We start from the raw sequence: 23,335 nt of genomic DNA, 5'->3' as shown, positions 1-23,335 counted from the left end.
AAGACTATATTCTTTACATAGATTTGTACTTGAGAGGGAGCATAGATAAAAGTGTATATCTTTCAGCAGAGACATTTAGGGTGAGGGATTAGAACTTTAAAAAAATTAAATAAAAAAGGAAGACTGCTAAGTTTTTATAAGTCTGGAAAATTTCAAAATCCCTCTGTATCTTACAATAGAAGGCATTGTTTAGAGTGGCATATTAAATATGATCTGCTTTTTATAGTCACTGAATTCTTGCTAGATATCTTTTCCAACTTGCTCGCTCTCCTATTTGTCATGTTTGAATTCTTTTGCTAGTGTTCAGCATGCTTTTGGAATTTTTCAGTGTGAATAGGATTGCTAAATATTTCCATTAGTATTTACTCTATTTATATAAGAAGATACTATGGGAAATATTTATCAATCATCTTTATTTATAACATATGTATATCCTGATACATTTGCCAAAAATGTATGTGACTTCGACTGTCATTGGAATTTTTCCTCTATAAATTTGTTTTTATAGATCCTTATGAAATTTGAAGCTTGACCTTATCACATCCCATATTCATATATTAGTATGTCCTCATTGGCAAAGAACTTGGTATGGAATTGAGAAAATTAAAAGCCCAACTAAATATAAAAACTTCACATTAAATTGAGCCAAATTCTGAATCTCAGAATCCATTGGTGGTGATAGAAAATATATAGGCCATTGAATTACACTTTGTTCAAACTATGGGTCCACCATTTAGTATCCGAGTGACTTCTGTCAGCCTTGGTTTTTTCATCTGTAAAAACAGATTAATAATACTAATTTTGAAGAATTACAGAGCAGGTTAAAATGACCTTTCATGAATGAAAGGATTGAGCATACAGTATGTGCTCAGTAATAGTCAGGTTGGGAAGAGGAAAACACTTAACATATCACTTAGCACATTTAGTGAGTGTTAAATATATGTTAGTTCCTTTTCTTTCCTCTTAGTCTGCTTGTAATATATTATGTTTTTCTGAAACTTTTTCAATTGCAGATAAGTTTGACCCTGAAAATGAAATGTCTTATAGTTCTTTCTATCTTTTATATCAGCAATTAAGATTTTACTTCTAAGATTGCTTTAGTTGTCTGCAATACAGACAACCCTTACAATCTGGAATACATATGTTTTTGTAATGCTTTACCATGGCTCTTGCACAAATGCATAGTGCTTCTGGCTTTGAGCATTTATTTACCAAGACAACTGGAAATGGTATTAGATAAATAAATGCTCACATATATAATCTATTTTACTTTCCAGGCATAAGAAATTAAAATAATAACTATAATTAGTAGAGAACAGTGGGAAGAAATACAAACCCCTGAAGCTTATAACAGTTTCAGAACTCAGTCAAAATATGAGTGTCTTTTTAATATTATTTGCTGTATTATCAGGTTCAGCAGAGTTTGCATATTGTTTCAATTGAAAATTAGACTGTTGTTACACTATCAATGTTTGTAATTTTAAAACAGAACTTGGATTTTCCTAGAAGGAAATAATGCAAAAATCCTCTAATTACTAGAAAGAAATCTATTATAGATTGTAATAAAGAAAGGTAAACTAAAAGGTAAATCCAAGTCACATGTATCAAACTGTTGATGATGGTATGTTTATATTTATGTCGCTTTAGGGAAAGTCAGATACTTAATTTGCAGTTGTTTAATAACTCCTATAAGCAGGCAAGCATGGTGTCTGGGAATATTTAGTTTAACTTGGTTAACTTTTTAAAAAAAATTTCACATAGGTTATTTATCATAAAGTGATAGTGGCAGATACAACAGACTGGCCAGTTACCTTTTATGCAGGCCAGAGAAAACAAAATTTAAGAAATTATATGGCTATATCATTTAAGAGGGCAAGAATTAAAGTAGATTCTGGGAAAGCTGTTAGGTATTAACGTAGAAAATCAAATAAAAATACAGTGGACAGATTATTTCCTGAACAGCTGTCACAAAACAACAACAACAACAACAACAACAACAACAACAACAACAACAAAACAACCCAGAATCTTTTAGAATTTACAAGGTTTGGTTGCTCTTCTGGGTATGCAGGTTTATACTGTCTGTGGCACTTAGTCTGAAGATGACTGCAGGGATGGCTTTACTGGAATGGGCCCTGAAGCTGAGACAGTTATAGATGTAGAGTGCCAAATCATCCTGGGAATCCCACATGAGTCAAAGTCTGGAGAGTGACCTGAACTTGCCTATGGTTTAGAGGTGATGAGAGGTGTAAATGTTCTAGCTTTTCAGGAGTGATGAGATGCAGGTTAGACCATTGCATTGTCCCCTACCTTCGCTGAAAACAAATAATATTGCAGACAGTCACTTAGGACTGTTTGTAATCTAGGGGATGACTAGCGTGTAGACATGGCAGGGAGAGTCCATCTTGCTGTCTGCCCGCTTTGTGGTACACTATAGCTCATGTTTTCCTTATAGATGGTATGAGCACTGCTATGAAGGGGATGATCAGGGAGGTTAGGTAATCACAGGTTAAATAACAGTGCCTGCTGGAGTTTCTTACTGAGGTGATCTTTGAGACCTAGGGACTTAACTATGATGTCTTTCTCTTAGCACCCTGTGTGTGGGGCTGTGCCCCTCATGTAATTTCAGTAGTGACAATCTAAAATAACTCAGTAAGCCTGTAAAATAGTTATATCCCTACATTGCTTATTTTTTTAATTTAATTTTTTATTTGAGAGAGAGCGAGCGAGCATGTGCCAGTGGGGGAGAGGGGCAGAGAGAGAGAGAGAGAGAGAGAGAGAGAGAGAGAGAGAGAATCTAAGCAGGCTCCACGCTCAGCACAGGGTGTGATCCCATGACCTGAGCCGAAATCAAGTGTTGGATGCTCAACTGACTGAGCCACCCAGGATCCCACTTCACTGCTTATTTTTATATTATCTGTAATTGCCTCTCCCCTTTATTGCTGTTTGTTGTGATGAAAATGTAGGTTTGTGTGTCCAGAAACTTCTCTGTGTAAAACCAAAACCTATATAAATTTGGAAACACTGCATTGGGAAAGGCATAGCTTTTGTTGCCTTGACTGCTATGTTGCCTTGACTGCTAAAAGATTTTGTTTCATTAATTTTTAGCCAATTCTTTTTGCATATAATAACTACAGATATGACCATGTAAGTTTCTCTGTTACTTTCTGGACAGAGAAACCCATAACTCAGTAGTTCACAGACATCAAGTTAGGACTCTAGATAGAGAAATTTAGAGCAAATGGAATTCTAGACAGAGGGCAAAAAGGGACTTTGGCAATAAGAGGTTCCCCCTCCCCTAACTCCCAAGAAATTGTACTATCACAGAAACCACAGCAAAATATGTATTGCTAGTTTGAACCTGCTGGGATGGTTTAAAACATATTCTTTGATGCCTTTTGTCCTGAATCATCAGTATGAAATTGTGTCTACTCTAGGAGAGAGCAAGGAAGAGAGGACGTTTCGGAACTGGATGAATTCCCTGGGGGTCAACCCATATATTAATCATTTGTACAGGTAAATATTTTATTGTGTTTAGCTTAATGGCCAGAGTCCAACTTTTCTAGTTTCAAACCACAGGTATGTTTACATTAGAACATTTTCTAAAGATCACGAGAATTTTAACCAACATTTAGAAATTCAGAATGCTAGGGATTGGCAATACGATGGATATTTGAAGAAAGTATTATTTTAAAAAGACCAGAATATGACAATATTGGTTATAATTTTTGATGACATAAGCAACCAACTTTACCTTTGGTAAAGATAATCCATCTTACTCTTTCATAATTATTGATGAGAAAAATAATAAATTGTTTCAGGGATGCCCATGTGTCTCAGTCGGTTAAGCATCCCACTCTTGATTTTAGCTCAGGTCATGATCTCACGGTTTGTGAGTTCCAGCCCCATATCGGGCTCCATGCTGACAGTGTGGGGTCTGTCTGGGATTCCCTCTCTCCCTCTCTCTTCTCTTGGCTTGTACTCTCTCTGTCTCAAAATAAATAAATAAACTTTAAAAGGAGAAAAATAATAAATTATTTCAACTGTAACAGAATAGTGATGTTTTACAAATTGTTCTTATCATTATATCAGTATTTTTAACTATAATTCACTTTCTATTTTTGCCAAAATCTACCTCAATTATTCTGTAATTTGTTGTGTATATTTTTATTTAATTTATAGAAATAACTTTTTATGAGTAATTGTAATTTATCTTGTCTTTTCTTCTTCAAAAGTGACAACACATTATCAACATTGGTAGGACTAAGAAAATATTTTACTGAATCATTTCCCACACTCTCTGGTAGTGCTAACAATGTGTCTTTCTAGGTTTGGATAAGAGGAAACTTTCTTCTTTCTTTATTATAGGATCTACCAGCCTGCCTTTAAAAATGCAAAAGAGGGTTGCCTGGGTGGCTCAGTTGGTTGAGCATCTGACTCTTGATTTTGGTTCAGGTCATGTGATCTCACAGTTTGTAGGATCGAGCCCCACATTGGGCTCCCTGCTGACAGCACAGAACCTGCTTGGGATTCTCTCTCCCATTCTCTCTGCTGCTCCCCTACTTGTTCTCTCTCTCTCTCTCTCAATAAATAAATAAACTTTAAAAAGTTGGTTCAGGAAAGCATCTTGAATTCTCTGGAAATCATTTCAAACTGTCTGGGCTTCAGTTTCCCTATTTGCAAAATATGAATAATGATACCATACTAAATAGAAATATGAATTCATTTAAAGTAAAAAAGAAAAATTCATGAAATAGAGGAGAGTCCAGAACCAATGCAAATACTTTAGTAATTTATTTATTTTTAAAAAGCTTTTTTTTTTTAAATGTTTGTTTATTTTGAGAGAGAGTGTGAGCAGGGGAGGGGCAGAGAGAGAGGGAGAGAGAGAATCCCAAGCAGACTGTGCATTGTCAGTGTAGAGACCAATGTGAGGCTCAAACTCATGAACTGTGAGATCATGACCTGAGCCAAAATCAAGAGTTGGTGCTTAACTGGCTGAGCCAACCAGGTGCCCCTTTAGAAATTTTTTTAATACAAAATTTTCCGTGCGCTTTTATAAATATCCCAGTCAGCTCTTAATTACCTTCATAATAGACTTTATTCTTCCATCATTCAGCACAGAGCCCAGTCCCCTTCATTGCCATAGGTGTGTGCTCAGAGTTGCAAAGTAAACTGTCATATGAATCTTAGCAAAACAACTCCACGAACAAGCTGTTGAGGGAGAAAAGCCATGCAATACATCATAGAGCTAGCAATTCAAAAAAATCAATTGCTGTTTCTTTACATCCTTAGCATACAGAATTGAAAACAGACTCAACGGATATACTTTGAGCACTTCAGAAGAATGTGTTTTTCTGAATCCAAAATACTACTATTCTTACTTTAAGAACGCCTACTTGCTCATAAATTCTTTCCTCTTAACCTTCATTATTTAACGTGAACAGCTGCCTACTTTGTAGCTATTGCGATTTTTATGAATTTTTAAAAAGTTTTGAAAATCATATGTAAGTAATACATGCACTTATTCTCACTGTACAAGTTTCAGGAAGTATGTATGTAGAATAAAATAAAACATGCTGATACTTTCTTTATATCTCCTCTATTCCTTTTTTCCTGCCCAGAGGTAATTGCTATTAACAGTCCATAGCACATATAGATACTTAAATACTCTCGATTTTGAAAATAAATTTTATACATAGTAAACTGCATGTAGTGTTCTGCCACTTGCTTTTTTGAGTATAATATGTCTTGTAAAACTTTTCATGTCCATACATAGAGATATACCTTATTTTTCATGGTGGTCCAGGAGTCAATAGTATGGATAGTTTATTCAACAGCCCGCTATTGCCAGGCATTTAAGTTGCTTCCAAATGTATGAATACTGTCGCAATGAATGTCTTTGTACATGTATCTTTGTAAACATTTAGAAAAAATTTTGGACAGATTCCTAGATTAGAAGTTCTGGGTTATATGATACACCCTGTCATTTTTTTTAAGCATTAAATGACCCTGTTGTATTTTTGAAGACCTAAGCCTATCTCCATTGTGCTTAATAAAATTCCTCCTCCTTTGTCATCTTTTCCTCTTGTTTTAGTGACCTTGCAGATGCTTTAGTGATCTTTCAGCTCTATGAAATGATCCGTGTGCCAGTCGACTGGAGCCATGTCAACAAACCTCCTTATCCTGCTCTTGGAGGGAACATGAAGAAGGTGAATGAGATAATCACCAAATATGTGTTATTATTGTTCTAATATAAACCAGAGGATTTGGAGTTTCATAAAGCTTGGTAATTTGTGGTCTGTCTCCATGACTCTGATTCAACCCAAAATGTGTTAAGCTTACTAGGCCTTTTATAAGTGTGCTTTAATAAATGTGTGGAAAGATGAAGACAATTCTCTCAGCCAGACACTTTTACTGTTTTTATCTTTAACAGGTTATAGTACGTAATGTTCTTTGAGGTACATCATAAGTGCATTCCTGTTTTATAAACATCAGAACTTGCTAAATCTTTACTGGTTATTTTGTTAATATCTTTCAACAGATATTTATTGATTACCTACTACCTGTACAGTGCAGTGTAGGGTACAAAATAATACAAGGCATGGTCCTCAAGAAGCCTAAAAAATTAGATATGTGTGTAAACAACTACAATATAGTGCAGAATACATAGAAGTAAATATGAGTTCTAAAAAGGCCACAGGCCACGCTTATTATGAGAAGCTTCATGCAGGAGGTGTAATCTGAGATACGAGTTTGAGAAATGGATAGAATTTTGTGAGAAGGGAACTGGAGAGGGGCTGAGGATGAGGAAAAGGAATAGTGATGGGAAAATATAAAATGCGTTTCTGGGAATTGGGGAGAATAGGTTGGCTATAACAGAGGATTCCGATAGGTAAGAAGTATGAACACTAAAAATTTTGATTGGAGCCAGATGTTGAGAACCTTGAGCTTGTGCTTTACACTAGAAACAATAGGAAGCGATTAAACATTTTTGGGCAGGACAGTGACTTGATTACAGTCGGTGGGAGACTATCAGTGGCAGATGAATGATAAAGAGAAGTGGTTGTCTTCCAGTATTCTTCCTCAAATAGGGGATATGTGGTGTCCTTCATGTTCATGTCTGTCCTCTTGAATTGCTGCTTTAATATTCAACTTTAGTTTTGTTTTTGCTTTTCCTTTTTAACATCTGTATCAGGATTATTTGCTTTCTAAAGTAAAATTATGTAGGACTTTAAAATTTTTGTATTTTAACTTTATCTTTTAAAGTATGAATAATTTGAATACATAAACAAATTATGAACTCACATTGCTATAATTTATCAGTATGGCTATTTTGAAACTGATCTGCATCCTCATGATTTAAAAACTATCTCTAGTTGAATAAATGGAAACATAACCATACTCCTGTATAGAAACATTAAATCTTATGAAGATATTACATTTTTGCAAATTAATTTATAGGTGGAAAATAATTCCAGTTAGAATTCCATTAAGTCTCCTTTTGTGTATATATGGGGATATATACGTGTGTTGCAGGTTGGGATTGATAAAGTTATTCTAAAATTCCGATGCAAGAAGAAACAGGCCCAAAACATCAAGAACATTTTCTGAGAATATTGAGGCAGGAGGTGTTAGAAAAAATATATAATTTTATTATAAAGCTAAAATAATTGAAATAGTTTAATACATATATAAGAATGAAACGGAATAGAGTAGTCTAGAAACCTAAAATATAAGAACTTAATATATGACAAGATTCTTGCTAAATTTGATAATAGGGAAAGGAAAGATCACCCAAAAAATGATGCCAGAACAACTAGTTAACTACTTTGTTAGGGGAAAAAGTGGTCTTCACCATTAACCAAACAGAATGAATTCCAAATGGATTAAGGTAAACAATTAAAGGATTAAATGTAATAAAAAAATGATTACTCTTGGAATGATTTAAAAAACTACAAAAAATTGATATAATAGATTACATATAAATTTAAAACATCTGTGCAAAAATAAACATCATAATTAAAAACAATAAACTTGGTAAATTATTTGCAACAACTATGGTAAGTAGTTAATATTCTTAACATGTAAGTAGTCCATACAAATTAATTACTGAAACTCAATTGCTATTACTAAAATTGTAATAGCAAAATGTGAACTTGAACAATGTGAATGAACAGTTCACAGAAAAAGAATGATGGATAATACACTTATGAAAACTTTGTACCTGCAATAAAGAAATGCAATTTCATGGGCACCTGGGTAGCTCAGTCTAAACATCCGATTTCAGCTCAGGTCATGGTCCTGTAGGTTCGTGGGTTTGAGCCTAGAGTTGGGCTCTGTGCTGACAGCTTAGAGCCTGGAGCCTGCTTCAGATTCTGTGTCTCCTTCTCTCTCTGCCCCTCCCCCGCTCATGTTCTGTCTCTCTCAAAAATAAACATTTTTTTAAAAATGCAATTCAAATAAACAATTGGATTACATTGCATCCAATATTAGAGAAAGTATTACATTTATATAACTTTTCTAGAATCAGTTTGGTAATACTGATCGCTATCTCCAAAAAAGTCCTTTGACTTAATGGTTTCACTTCTTATTATCTTTTCTAATGAAATAATCAGTCAGACCAGAAGTTGTATACCAAATTGATTATCTTAGCAATGTTTATGGAGAAAAAAAAAAACTAGAAAACCCACATGATGAAGTAAAATATACCATTAAAAAGTAGTAGTATTTTTAGTGTTTTAATAATAGTGACATGGAAATGAACAGGATACAAAATTGCATATATACATAGGAATCAAATTTGTTTAAAATACACACACACATTCAAAAAGGACTTCTATTCTTCAAATCTCTAGAATGACTATGTATGTATAGACTTTATAATTAAATTATTTGTTAAAGGGACTATATCATAATAGTGAAGTAAATGGGTAGTGTAATTATAAGAGATTTATATTTATATTTTTCAGTATTTCTAGGGATTGGACCACCTACAGTTAACATGTTATTTGATTTGCCTGTAATTCTTTTGTGAGTAGAATTCAGAAAATTTTGTTAACTAATTTTATGTAATGTTTCAAAATCAAAATGTCAGGTGCAATTTTTTTTTTTAAATTGAAGTATAGTTGACACACAATGTTACAGTAGTTTTAGGTGTACAACATAATGATTGGACAACTATACTATGCTCACCACAAGTATAATTGCCATCTATCACCATACAATGCTATTACAGACCCATTAATTATATTCCCTATACTGTATCTTTCATCCCGGTGACCAGTTCATTCCATAACAGGAAGCCTGTATTACCTACTCTCTTTAACCCTTTTTATCCATCCCCCTCCTCCCCTGTACAACCACCAGTTCTCTGTATTTATTTTGTTTTTGCATTTATTTTGTTTGTTTTTGCTCACTTGTTTTTTAGAGTCTAAATATATGTGAGATCATATTTGTCTTCTCTGGCTGACTTATTTCATTTAGCATAATACCCTCTAGGTCTGTCCATATTGTCGCAGAAGGCAAGATCTCATTCTTTTTTATGGCTAATATCCCATTGTATATAGGTACCACATCTTCTTTGTACCATCTACTGATGGGCACTTCCATATCTTGGCTTTTGTAAATAATAACTGTAATAAACATAAGAGTGCATAGATCTTTTTGAATTGGTGTTTTCATTGTCTTTGTGTAAATACCAGTAATGGAATTATTGGATTGTATGGTGTTTATATTTTTAATATTTTGAAGACCCTCCATACTTATTTTCCACAGTGGCCGCACCAATTTACATTCCCACCGACTGTGTACAAACATTGCTATTTTTCCACATCCTAACCAACACTTGTTATTTCCTGTATTTTTCTATTTTTTTTTTTTTTTTGGAATAGTTTGGGAAAAATAGGTATTACTCTTCTTTAAATGTTTGGTAGAATTCACCTGTGAATCCATCTGGTCCTGGACTTTTGTTTGTTGGGGGATTTTTGATTACTGATTTAATTTTATTACTACTAACTGATTTGTTCAGAATTCTTCCTGATTCAGTTTATATAAGATTGTATATTTCTAGGAATTTATCCATTTTTTCTAGGTTGTTCAATTTTTTGGCATATGATTTATGTAGTTGTCTCTTACAATCCTTTGTGTTTCTGTGGTGTCAGTTATTATTTCTCTTTGATTTCTGGCTTTATTTATTTGGTTCCTCTCTCTTTTGAAGAGTCTGGATTAAGGTTTATCAATTGTGTTTACCTTTTCAAAGACCAACTCTTGGTTTCTTTGATCTTTTCTATTTTTGTTTTTATTCTCTTATTTATTTCTGTTCTGATATTTATTATTTTCATTCTTTTTTTTTAATATATGAAATTTATTGTCAAATTGGTTATTTTCATTCTTTCTATTAACTATGATGTTTGTTCTTTTTCTAGTTTCTTTAGGAGTAAGCAGATGCAAAATATAACAGGAAAACAAACTACTCATTTTATCTGGAATTTTAAATATGCGACGTCACAAGTGATTATGTAAAATTCTTCCTTTCACCATATACTAGCTACTTATAGAATGAAACATAACACCTGTAATAAATTTAAAATGTTTAAAAAATGAAGGAGTACCTACCCAACAAAGTATCACAGAGTCTAATTTTTTTTTTACTTTTATTTTTTTATTTTATTATTATTTTTTTAATATATGAAATTTATTGTCAAATTGGTTTCCATACAACACCCAGTGCTCATCCCAAAAGGTGCCCTCCTCAATACCCATCACCCACCCTCCCCTCCCTCCCACCCCCCATCAACCCTCAGTTTGTTCTCAGTTTTTAACAGTCTCACAGAGTCTAATTTTATAGACTTTGGGCATTCATCAGCAGACATCACTTTACTTCATTTGTAAAGTTCATAAAGTTGTGCCACTTAAATAGTCTTTTTTCATTATTTCTTCAGTATTTCTTTTCACTTGGAACCCTGTATCCTATTGTGTAATTTTTCTCATTTTCCCAATGATCTAAGATTCATGTTTCTAAAGCATTTGAAGTGCTTGGTAATCATTTCTCCCCTTAACTCCATGAAACTGCACTCTCCAATTTTTTCTTGCTTTCTTTGTGTTTATTCTTACCTCTCACAGGTTCTTCATGTGTTAGCCTGACACCTCTGGAATTTCCAAGGCTCAGTTCTTGGCCCAGTGCTCTTAACTTTCTATATTTACATCCTCAGAGAGCAGATCCATTTTAAGAGTCTTTAGTAGTACCATAAACATAGGAAAGCTGCATTTCTTACTCTTTCTCTAGTTGGTACCTCTCCAGATCTTAGAGGTTTTGCCAATTTGGAATCAACTGTTGCCAGAAAATAGAACACATCTTTTCCCTAATGGTAACATCCATTTCCAGGTACCCTTTTATTGTGGTCGAATCAACATGTTAGGCCTCTAGTAACCCTGAGCACCCTTCTCCCCATCATTTCCCTTAAGAATTTTGGTCAAACTAACTATAAAACAGACGGCCCTTCATTGAAACACATTTTACACCTAAGTGATTATTATTATAATTTGCTAGAAAATTCTCCCGATGAAACAGGTATCAGTGGCAAATATGTTGGTTTTTCTCCCTCCTGTTCACACTGTTACATAATCAGGACTTTGATGCTATTTTCTACAAATTAGGAATCTATCCAATTTCTTTTTAATTCTGTGCATTTCTATAGCATACATTTCTTATTACGTAGACTAAATCTATAGTATGATTACTAGGAAAAAGAAAGAATTGAAAATTATTGTCTCCTTGTATTTTAAAAAAATGCATACTCCTCAGAGCTCTGATATCTTCAGCTATAAAATGGGAATAGTTATAAAATGGGAATAATAATTATTTCCTTAATTTCAGTGTTATTATGAAATGATATTCTGTCATATAAACTAAAGATATCTTCATAATTATTTTTCAGATAACTGAACAAGGCTAGCATATTCAAGAGATATAGTTTTAAAACCCGTTTTTATACTAAAACTTTTACTTATTATTTGTAGATCGAAAACTGTAACTATGCAGTGGAGCTTGGGAAGAATAAGGCTAAATTCTCCTTGGTTGGCATTGCTGGGCAGGACCTAAATGAAGGGAATGCAACACTTACTCTGGCATTGGTATGGCAGCTGATGAGAAGGTAAAAGCTGATATGTTTATAGCAACACTTTTTCCTTCAACAAGTCATATGAACTAGTATTTTATCTATTTTTGAAGAATAAAAAACAGGGGGGCCTGGGTGGTTCAGTCAATTAAGTGGGTGGCTCAGGCGGTTAAGCAGCTGACTCTTGATTTCGGCTCAGGTCATGATGTCCTGGTTCATGAGATCCAGCCCTGCACTGGGCTCCGTACTAACAGCCTGGAGCCCACTTGGGATTCTCTCTCTACCTCTCCTTCTACCCCTCTCCCCCTCTGCATGTTTGCATGCTCTCTTTCTCTCAAAAATAAATAAACATTTTAAAAAAGAGTAACAAACAAGAAATATACAATGCAAAATATATTTTTAAATGACTTACTGTTGATAATATATTTTGTTTAAAAGTGGTTCAGTCTAGGAGCGCCTGTATGGTTCCACCTGTTAAATGTGCAACTGTGGCTCAGGTCATGATTTCACGGTTTGTGGGCTCGAGCCCCACCTCGGGCTCTGTGCTGACAGCTCAGAGCCTCAAGCCTGCTTCCGTTTTTGTGTCTCCCTCTCTCTCTGCCCCTCCCCCCATCATGTTCTGTCTCTTTCTCTCTCTCTCAAAAATAAACATTAAAAAGGTTTTTTTAAATAAATAAAATGAAATAAAAGTGGGTCAATCTAGGGGTGCCTGGGTGGCTCAGTCGGTTAAGTGTGTGACTTCGTCTCAGTTCATGATTTTGCAGTCTGTGGGTTCGAGTCCCACGTTGGGCTCTGTGCTGACAGCTCAGAGTTTGGAGCCTGCTTTGGTTTCTGTGTCTCCCTCTCCTCATGCCCCTGCCCCACTTAAGCTCTGTTTCTCTCTCTCTCTCAAAAATAAATAAATTAAAAAAAAATTTTTTTTAAGTGGGTCAGTCTCTAAAACTAATCACTTTTATTAATTCCTCTTAAAAACTGCTTTGTTAGGGGTTGTTTTTTTAAAAATACCATATGGTAGTTTTTGTTTCTGATTACTGAGCTTTGTAACTTTAGAATGTGACTAAGTGCAAATAGCAGAGTAAAATTAGAAATATTTATTAGAACCAAAATGTTTCTTAAATATTTAAATGTTGATATAAATGATGTGAGAGCAAATTTCACCTCTTTTCTCTCCCCTTTCCCTGTCAAATGTACATCTTTTCTGTTATAGGTACACATTGAATGTGTTGTCAGATCTTGGAGAAGGTGAAAAAGTAAATGATGAAATTATTATTAAATGGGTCAATCAGACTCTTAAAAGTGCAAAAAAACATACTTCTATTTCCAGCTTCAAGGTAATCAAAAGCTATTTAAAATTTTGTTTTTGTAAGAAAGTAAGTGTAGGAAGGAATTTTTATTAGAAATTACATAGGTTTAGATTCAGAATTACATTAACATTATATCTCAGAAACACAATTTATGAACTTAGGCCTGCTGGTTATTTGGCATGTGTAAAGCAAAAGTATAGTTTGAACTCTTATATTTTCGACTGGTTGTCCTATTGAGTATAAATGCAGATTAATATTATCAACTCTGGTCATCTAATCTTAAAAAAATAGAATAGAGCCAAAAAACCCAATTGTCAAATGAAAAAGAAAGATAAAAAAACCATTGTTTATATAGGACCTATAATGTTTTGTGCTCCCTAGCAGCAGTCTCAGAATTGTATTGACATCATTTCCAAGGCATAACAGAGCCAGCCAAACCGATTCAAGTGGGAATTGAGAAAACTGGTAGGAAAAAAAATATCTTGTCATCTGGCTTCATAATGGCACTTAACACTCACTTTTGAGCATTTGTGGATGATTCATAAAGCACTTAAAACGTAATCTGTACATATATACCCACTAATTTTCATGCATTTCCATTGTGTTTCGCTTTTGCATGCAAGGTGATGTTAGCTACAACTAAGCATGTCTGCTTGTATACATTCATTCAGTGAGCCTTGTGTTTGTGCTTTTATTATGTGAAAAATATGTGAAAAATCAGCAAATTTTTTTTTAGTGATTAAGAGTGCAAACAGATGAAACCCTAAGCTCTCCTAAGAGTTATCTATCCATCTTTAATTTTTTCTTTGGCTTTGTTCTATATGCTTAACAACATTTTAGAGCAGAAAAAATTTCAGAAATTGATAAATTCAATCTTTACTAAATAGTGAGCCCCAAAGGGATTTTAACATGACAACTAGAATAAGTCAGAGATGTTACCTGAGTCCTAATTCAAGTGTGTTTCTCTTTTTGCCATCTTGGAAGGAACTAATGACTTTGAGTTTTTGTTGTTGCTTGTTAAAAAAAAAAAACACAAGAATTTTCAGTCCATGATATGTTTTTATATATTTTAGGCATAAATTACAACTTAAAAATGTAAAACAGGAAAGGGGACGTATAAAATTCTCTAATTGATAGTTATCAAAGTTGTTGTAATGAAATTTTACACATTGTACATTAGTTGATGAAAAATAAGCATGTATATAATTAAACCAAATACAATAATAAAATATTTAGAAACAAATACTTATTAAGCTTTTACTATTAAGTAACATTTATAGGTAAAGAAAAAGATACAGAATATAACAAATTAATTTGTCCCTCATAGTGTTCACCATTTATTTGAAGAACAAAATTTTCATAATTGGCATTTTCATAACAAGCTAGAAGAAGGTCCATCTTGAACAAAGGCAACTCAAAGGTTAGGAGAAATAGTTTGGCTGGAGAGGATGGTTCCTAAGGGAGTAGTGCTGGATATAGTCTGAGTCAAGATTGTGGGGGAGTCTGGCCTTAATAAAAGTGTACTGGTATAAGGACTAATGTAAGAAAAGTGACTGTTTTTAGAAATACTCTTCTGAATGTGGTGGGCAGGATGGATTAGACTAAGAAAGGTGTAAATGCTAGGACAATGCCTAAGAAGCTGAAGCAGGTGTGAAATGATAAAAATCTGATTGGAGTTGAGGGTGGGCACTGGGAATGTTAAGAATAGATAGTTATTTGCTATTTGTTATCTATTGCAAAAGAACAGGTAGGATTTGGCTTCTTGATTTAAGGAAGCACAGGAGAGAGAGGAGTTAAAACTTGATGTTTTAGGCCTGGGTAATTGAGAAACAGATAACACTAACAAATGGGAATGTCAGGAGGTACAGTTGCTTTCTGGAAAAGGTGATGAGTTCAATTTTAAGCTTGTTGAATTTGAAGTAATGTTCAGGAAATAAGCTGGATGAAAGGAAATATTAAAACTGGGAATACAGACTTGGTGATCAGTTGAATAGAAGAGATAGTTGAAAAATGTGAGTACACAGATCCTTTAAGGGAGAGAACTCACAGAGAAAGGCAAACTTGAGAGTTGTACTTAGATCCGAGGTAACAGAAACATAATGCAAATGTGCTTGGCATTTATTTAGTAGATGCTCAATAATAAAACCTTTAAAGAGACTGTAGTTAAGAAATGTGGCAGCAAATGCTAAAAAATAGTTGGGGTGGGGAGGCTTTTTTTTTTTTTTCCAACTGTAGAAGACATTATATTTGAAGGCTACCATAAATGGTACTCATAAGAATCTATTAATTATAATCAAGGCAGCGCTATACTGAGAAATTTTAGAAAAGACAAATTTACCCTTTTCAGTTGCAAAGTAATTTTCCCTCAGCAGGAAGATAAGGAAGTGTACGAACACTGAGTAATATGTGGAATTATTGAATCACTATATTGCACACCTGAAACTAATATAACACTGTGTCAAACTACACTGGAATTAAAATAAAATACAAATAAAAGAAGATAAGTAAGTGGAATATCAGCCATAACAATAATCATAATTACCATTGAGTGCTCTATGTCACCATGCTAAGCACTTTACACAGTTTCTTTTAATTCTCTCAATAATTCTATAAGCAAAAAGGAGAACTTTAGAAAAGTTAAACAACTTGCCCACGGTCATACAACTATTGAGCAGAAAAGCTGGATTTCATTTCCAGATCTAACTGCAGGTTGAAAGCCAGGCTTTAGAGTTGTATGACCCTGGATTTGACTTCAGCTCAGATACTTATTAGTTGTGTGACACACTGCTCATTCATCTCATAAATATTCAAAGCTTACCCTGTAGTAGGTGCTTTGCTAGTCACTGTGACTACATAATGCCCTCAAAGAGCTCACTGTTCAGTAAAGAAAGCAAATAAGAAAACAGGAATCACTGTGTGGGGTGTCAGCAATACTATAAAAACCAGGGGAGTAAGGAGAACATGAGAGGGCATGTGTTTCGTAAAAACCTTAGTAGTTTATACTAACAGCTGGACTACACCTCTTGATGAATAAAATTGAATTTACTTCTGGCTCACCATTCAGTGTCCTTGTGACTGTGGGCAGGTTATTAATTTCTCTATTCCTCAGTTTCCCCATATTTAAAATGGAGATATTAATAATACCTATCTTCTGAGTTTGTGTCAGACTAAATAAGTTAACGAATATAAAGAGCTCAACAATACCTGGTACATATTAAGGGCTCAGTAAAAGGGTTTACTACACTACTGGTATGGCAATATATAAAGGGCATCATATGTGGAGAGTTTCCTGTTGAGCTATTTCGAGAACTCTGGCTGCCACATCACTGTGTTTGCACTTCTATTTTCAATAATGACAGAAAGAACAATGACATGCAGTGTTCTAATAGTAATGTGTATCACATTAAGATACAATTCATTATCTTGAAAATCAAGCCAAACTCTAGGCTGTCTTTGAGAGTCTAGACATTTTTGCTTATGTAATTTATTTATAATAACTTAAGGAAAGATGATGAAAATGTATATGCTAAACTGAGGATTTTACTATAGGTCCTGTCCCCTTTGCAAAAGTAAAATGTCTTTTACTGATAATACACAGATCAGAAGAGTTGAAAGATAGGCCTGTTTTCTTGGAAATAGGAAGATAAGGGATCCAATATAACCCTTGAAACTTAAATCTTTCATTCAATTCAATAAAGTTTTTCCCATAAGGAAATAGATGAAAACATTGTTTCCTTATATCTAAGTGAAGAAATGTTTAAAATACCACAAAATAAAATAAAAAATAAAATAAAATAAAATACCACAAAATATTATATACTTTCAGCTATGAGTAAAGTCTGAGGATCTTATGTATTACATGGTGACTATAGTTAACACTATATAGTATAATTGAAATTTGCTAGAATAGAAATTAAATGTTTTTACAAAAAAAAAAATACACACACACACACATATATGTAGGTGATTGATGTGTTAATTAACTAATGGGAGTAATCCTTTCACAACATATAGGTATATCAAATATTCAGGATGTACACTTTAAATGTCTTACAATTTTATTTGGTAATTATACTTCAATGAAGCTGAAAAAACAAAAGAACAAAATAATTTTCCCCAATCTTACAAAAAACCTCACACATATGTAAATAACTAATCAAAATACAGCACAGTTAAACCAATTGTCTGTTTTTGAATCATCATAGAAATATTATATGAAAAGGAAGTACACAGAAAATTAAAATTTATTATAGAATGACATGTTAAGTTTAATTTTAGGAAGAATAATGGTGTACATTAGAGTCATCTAGAAATCGTATTAAAAATGTAGATTCCTAACCCCATCCACAGATACCCTGACTCATTAATTTGAGTATAGGAATAAATTTGTGCTTTTAACAGCGTGTCAGGTGGTTTTCATGTAGGTGGCCTGCAGACCACACATTGAGGCAAAAATAGGAAAAATTTTCAGAAATAAGGAAGATGCCAAAAAAACCAGATCCAGATTACCAGCATCAAATAGATTTAAGGACCCTAATTATTTTTACCCCTCTACTTCTATTCCCCCCCAAAAAAAAATCTGTTTCACAAAACAGAACATTCCTGAAAGTAAACAATATAAATTTTTCTAAAATTAATAAATGTAGTGGCTCATAGATCAGGGCCCAAAAAAGTAGCCTTCTTCACATGGCTTCAAATTGTTTTTTTTCAAAAAATTTATTAATTTGTCTAGGAACTATAGTAGATGATTTCACTTATATTAATAGTCCCAAGAATCCTGTGACAGTCTCTTGGCGGCGATTAGGATGCTGCCTAGCAAACACCTAGCAAGCAACGGTGCTTGCTTTTGACTTCAGGTAACAGAAACCCAATTTAAAGTGGTTTAAACCAAAAGGAAAGGTACAGAGTAGCAGAAATCCAGAGGTATCGTAGATTTCAGGGTTGGTTGAGCCAGTATTTGAAGAATTTCATGTAGGACTGAGGTTTTTGTCCATCTCTGCTTTGCCATTTACAGTGCCAATTTCACCCAAAGCTGGTTTTCCACTTGGTTATAGGATAACTGCTGGTTGTGACAAAGGTTTCATCCTCTCATTCACATCCAAGAGGAAGGTTTCTGGTTTTCCATAGCTCTTCCAGAAAATAGCAAGGGCCTCACATTAAATTAAATTAGGCCCAAATTAAATCACTGTGCTAATAAGATGAGATTACTCTATTTGGTTCAGACTAGTGTTTTTGTTAATCTAAGGAGTCTTTTTAGACGTTTTCTCCCTAAATACTCCTCCCCATGAAATTTTAATGCCATAGATATTACTGTATGTTTATACACTTTATGCTTTATACATAAAAAAGAGTAAGTTTATTACCCTACCCCCAGAATGCATGGCCTAGACTAATTCAGGATCACCCTTGGAGCTGTGGATTGGGTCAGCTTTCCTTGAAGCACATGTCCATGTGAGGGAGGTATGGATGTGGGTTCTGTTAGGATGGAGAAAGTAGTAAGGAATGAGTAAATTCTGGGTAAGCAAGCAACAGTGGCCACTATTCAAGCTGAGACACAGAACAAGTAATTTTTTTTTCAAGTACTGGTAAGTGGTAAAATCAATTGACCAGGATTTCTGATTTGAACTGCAGTAATCTATCCACTAGAATTCAGTTGTTCATTTTTAGTTCACCTTGGAGGTAACTTCAAAAATGGAGAGAATCTTGGGCATTAGAGTCAGACAGTCATGGGTTCGGTTATTGGTTTTGTACTTACTGGTTGTGTAAACAAGTCACTTGAGCTCTGTGAACTACATTTAATTCCTCTCTAAGAGAGATTATAATTTCTTTATTATCAGGCTGTTAAGAGAATTAAACAAGCTGAACATGTAAAGCAACAAGAATAATGCCTTTGTAAATGTTAGTTCCTTTCCACGACTATTTTCAGTTTTGTTTCTGAATTTTAAGTGAAGACTTAGGAATTCATGGTCTAAGACATATATATTACTAGAACTTGCAAAACTATTAATTTAAAATTCATCTCCTATTCCCTTTCAAAAGTTGTTTATTTTTTGCAGAATGGATACTGTAGTTAGCATACTTTAGGAACTGTCACATCTGCAAGCCTTATTTGGATATGGTGACAACTCTACATGTAAGCTCTGTAAAGACCGAAGGAAAAGCATATTTTAAATGGTTTATGATGTGTGCTGTTTGCAGAAAAGCCGAACGTTCAGTATCAAGAAAATTTATGTTGCTCTCAGTTACATGGTTATGACCTGGTCTGCCATTTATGAAAATTAAAAGTAAGATGTTTATGAATGTTCATCAATTCTTTATTTTCTAGGACAAATCTATCAGCACAAGCTTACCTGTCCTAGACTTAATAGATGCCATCGCACCAAATGCAGTTCGTCAAGAAATGATCAAGAGAGAAGACTTATCTGAAGAGGACAAGCTAAACAATGCTAAGTAAGCCTTTTATGGTTGGTTGGTTGGCTTGTGTGTTTGTTTATTTAGTTAGTTATTAGTTTGAGAGAGGGGGGCGGGTAGAGGGACAGGGGCCAAGGGAGAGAGAGAATCCCAAGCAGGCTTTGCGCTCATCATGGACCCTAATGTTGGGGCTCAATCCCATGATCCTGGGATTGTGACCTGAGTCGAAATCAAGATTTGGGCACTGATCCAACTGATCCACCCAGGCGCCCTGCCTTTTATGGTTTAACACAGTGGCTCTTTAATTTCTTAAATCCTTACACATAAGGTTACTATGTCTTTATAACATTTTTAAGTACAACTTAAATGGGGAATATGATTAAAGACTTTCAAACTTAACATTCTTGTAAAGTTAATCTTATCAAAATATTTCATTCTTTTATTAACATATATTAAGTGAGAACATAGTAGATAACAAATACTAAGATATTTTTCTTGTCGTTTGAAGATACGCCATTTCAGTTGCTCGAAAGATTGGTGCCCGGATATATGCCTTACCTGATGACCTCGTAGAAGTGAAACCAAAGATGGTTATGACCGTGTTTGCATGCTTAATGGGAAAAGGACTGAATAGAATAAAATAATGAGAAACATTTAATATGACTTTCTGCCACATTAAACACATTGAATGCCTCACAGTTTACAGATTGCTGAAATGTAGTGGGTATAAAACCAGAGATTATTTGTATGCTTAAAATAGTTGTATAATTCATTAATGAATTAAATATCTTGTTTCTACTGGTTAGAATCTGTCAACCTTTTTGGATAACACAGTTAATTTACCAGTAGATACTGATATGTTCATTATCAAGTCGATATTTCATAATTAAATTATTTTCATTTCCTGAAAGTCTTATTAAAAGCAAGACTAATTCATTGTTTCTCATGGTTCAAAAAGATCAATACAAAAATTTTTTGCAGGTCCTGCTGTGTTTTGATTTGTGTGTGGGTGCGTGTGTGTGTGTGTTAATTTTGATCATAAATGTATTCAAAGTCATAATCCAGTTTATTTTATTTTTTCCTCCAACTATATGAACCTTAACTTTTCTGTAAATTTCTATATGGTCTCAAATTTTTAAGTGACAAGTATTGTTCATTAACATTAAACTTTTTTATATATGAGAACTAACTCTTGAAGAAACCCCAAAGTACATTCTCTTGTAGAAGTAGCAGGAGCTTTTTACTTAAAACTTAATTTTAATTGTAGATACTACATATGCTAGTTTGGTAATAGAACTTTAACTATGACATGCAGCATATATGTTGGTAGATTGTTATTACAGAAAGTTCTGTGTACATATGTATTTTTTGCATCTGAATTACCCAGGTTTTCTTAAATGGTATATAAAACTAGTCAGTCAGCCAACCATTAAGTGTTTATTGTAGTCCCACGATGTGTGTAACACTTGTCATTATGTAGATATCTGGTACATGAAGATTTCTTTTAGAAATATTCATTTTGGATGTGCATACAGTTATTTTCCAACTGACTTCTTCCACGTATTTATAGCAAAAAATTGGCTAGAACATCTCAAGACATGTTGACACTATACTGTTAGCTTCATATTACACATGTTAATTTTGATCTATAGGAAGCCCTAATTTAGAATATGCCCACTGAATATCTTTAGTAGAAAGTAACACAAAGCTAATATTGAACATAGAGTATTTTCAAATGTTTTTTCCACAGCCTCCTACAAATTGGCAGTGTTTGGTTACTGCTTGTGTTACTTGGGAACAACTAACCTTCAGACCTATTTTTGTGTGAATTTTTATCAGTAGACAGATTCTGCTGCTAAAAATTGAATTCAGAAATCTATTTTCTCCATCTTCCACTGTTAGTGTAAGTGAGCAATACTGCTTTGCAACAGAAATGCTGTCACTTTGTCTCAGTGTGAATGAGTAGTCTAAATCCCTCTTCTACCATTGAAAACCATACATGTTGGTAAGAGTGAGACTACTCATGTGTTTAGAATAGAATTTTTTAAATGAAATCAACAAGTGGAACTTTGAAATATATTCTTCTACAAAAGAGATTTCCTTTCCTTTTATATTTTAGTGATTGTTTTCTTACATGAAGATTAAGATATGTTCTTGCTCTAAGAAATTAATTAATGTTTTCCCTTTTGATTTTTTTCACCATTATATTTACTAAGTTATCCGATTTACATGAGATTTGGCACTTTAGAGTGTTCTTTTTCTCCTAAAATAATAAAAATTCTGTGTATGTACAAATGTGTCAGTGTTTATTTCATTTAAAGAATATACAATCTTGAAAATTAATCTATCATAAGTTTATTTTCAAGAAAAGAAAATAACTTTTTTTAATTAGTAAAATAAAATTTGTATTAGATTTTTTTGGGGGAATGAAGGTGGTTCTCTGTTTTGTTTTTGTTTTTGTTTTTTTTTACCAAATCATACTGCCTTCTGGTTCTTTAATATGAAGTTTTTTAGTAAAGAAAACTGCATTATTACTACAATTGAGTTTGTACTGAAATAATTTGAGGTAACCAGTTCATTAATATACATTTGTTATGAATCAGGTAAAATGCTAGAAATATGGGGATTCAGCTGAGAAAAATATAGACAGTTTCCTGACTTCATAAATCTTGCATCCGAGTGGAGAGAGATAATAAATAGGAATTTTAGGTAGTGATAAAATGCAGTAGGGTAAATAAAATAGTAATGTGATAGAGACTGACTTGGGAATGGGGGTGAAGACTTTAGTTTGGATGCTCAGGAATGGTCTCTGTGAGGATGTGATATTGACTGAAATAGGAATGAGGAGGAGACAGGTGATACATGTTCAGCAGAGGGAACAAAATACAAAGGCTCTGAGCCAGGAAAAGTCGTAGGCATTTAAGGAAAAGAAATAGGTAAATATGGCCTAAGAAGAGTGAGGGAGAGGCACAGAGTTTGGAGACGTAGATAGGATCTGTCCTACTTTTTTATTTTTTTTTAATTTTTTTTAATGTTTATTCTTGAGACAGAGAGAGACAGAGCATGAATGGGGGAGGGTCAGAGAGAGAGGGAGACACAGAATCTAAAGCAGGCTCCAGGCTCTGAGCTGTCAGCACAGAGCCCAACTCGGGGCTCGAACTCACAGACCATGAGATCATGACCTGAGCCGAAGTCGGACGCTTAACCGGCTGAGCCACCCAGGCGCCCCTGGTCTGTCCTACTTTTAAGACCAGCTCTGAATCTGGATTTTTCTCTTCTCCAACTGAAGTTGTTGGCTCTTCTTTTGTACCTGCAGGTTGGTGAATTGCTTTAAGTAATGTGTTGCTTCTGAATCTTACATGCCATTGTTCCCCATAACTCTGTTATTGATCTTACTATCACCAATGCACAATAAACTCATCATATAGGGGATGTTAAAATACTCCAATTTATGCTGCATAAAATATGTACCAGTGAGGCAAGAGAGAAAAATATGCTGCATCT

General features: G+C 33.9%; 1 protein-coding gene across 3 annotated transcripts in view; it reads left to right on the top strand.

Annotated features, from left to right (window-relative positions):
- Nucleotides 1-20,814, top strand: part of PLS1 (plastin 1) — a 102,945-nt gene extending 82,131 nt beyond the window's left edge. For all 3 annotated transcript variants that reach the window (XM_019438541.2, XM_019438546.2, XM_019438537.2), the window contains 6 exons: nt 3,438-3,516; nt 6,095-6,209; nt 12,019-12,152; nt 13,324-13,447; nt 19,746-19,870; nt 20,340-20,814. In XM_019438541.2, coding sequence (XP_019294086.1) covers nt 3,438-3,516; nt 6,095-6,209; nt 12,019-12,152; nt 13,324-13,447; nt 19,746-19,870; nt 20,340-20,475 — 713 coding nt within the window. In that variant the 3' untranslated portion in view covers nt 20,476-20,814. The remainder of the gene's footprint in view (nt 1-3,437; nt 3,517-6,094; nt 6,210-12,018; nt 12,153-13,323; nt 13,448-19,745; nt 19,871-20,339) is intronic.
- The last annotated feature ends 2,521 nt before the right edge of the window (nt 20,815-23,335 follow it).

Source organism: Panthera pardus, unplaced genomic scaffold (genome assembly GCF_024362965.1).
Source record: "Panthera pardus isolate Hobbes unplaced genomic scaffold, ASM2436296v1 HiC_scaffold_16, whole genome shotgun sequence".
Classification (NCBI taxonomy): Eukaryota; Metazoa; Chordata; class Mammalia; order Carnivora; family Felidae; genus Panthera; species Panthera pardus.
This window is presented reverse-complemented; position numbering and strand designations above follow the sequence as displayed.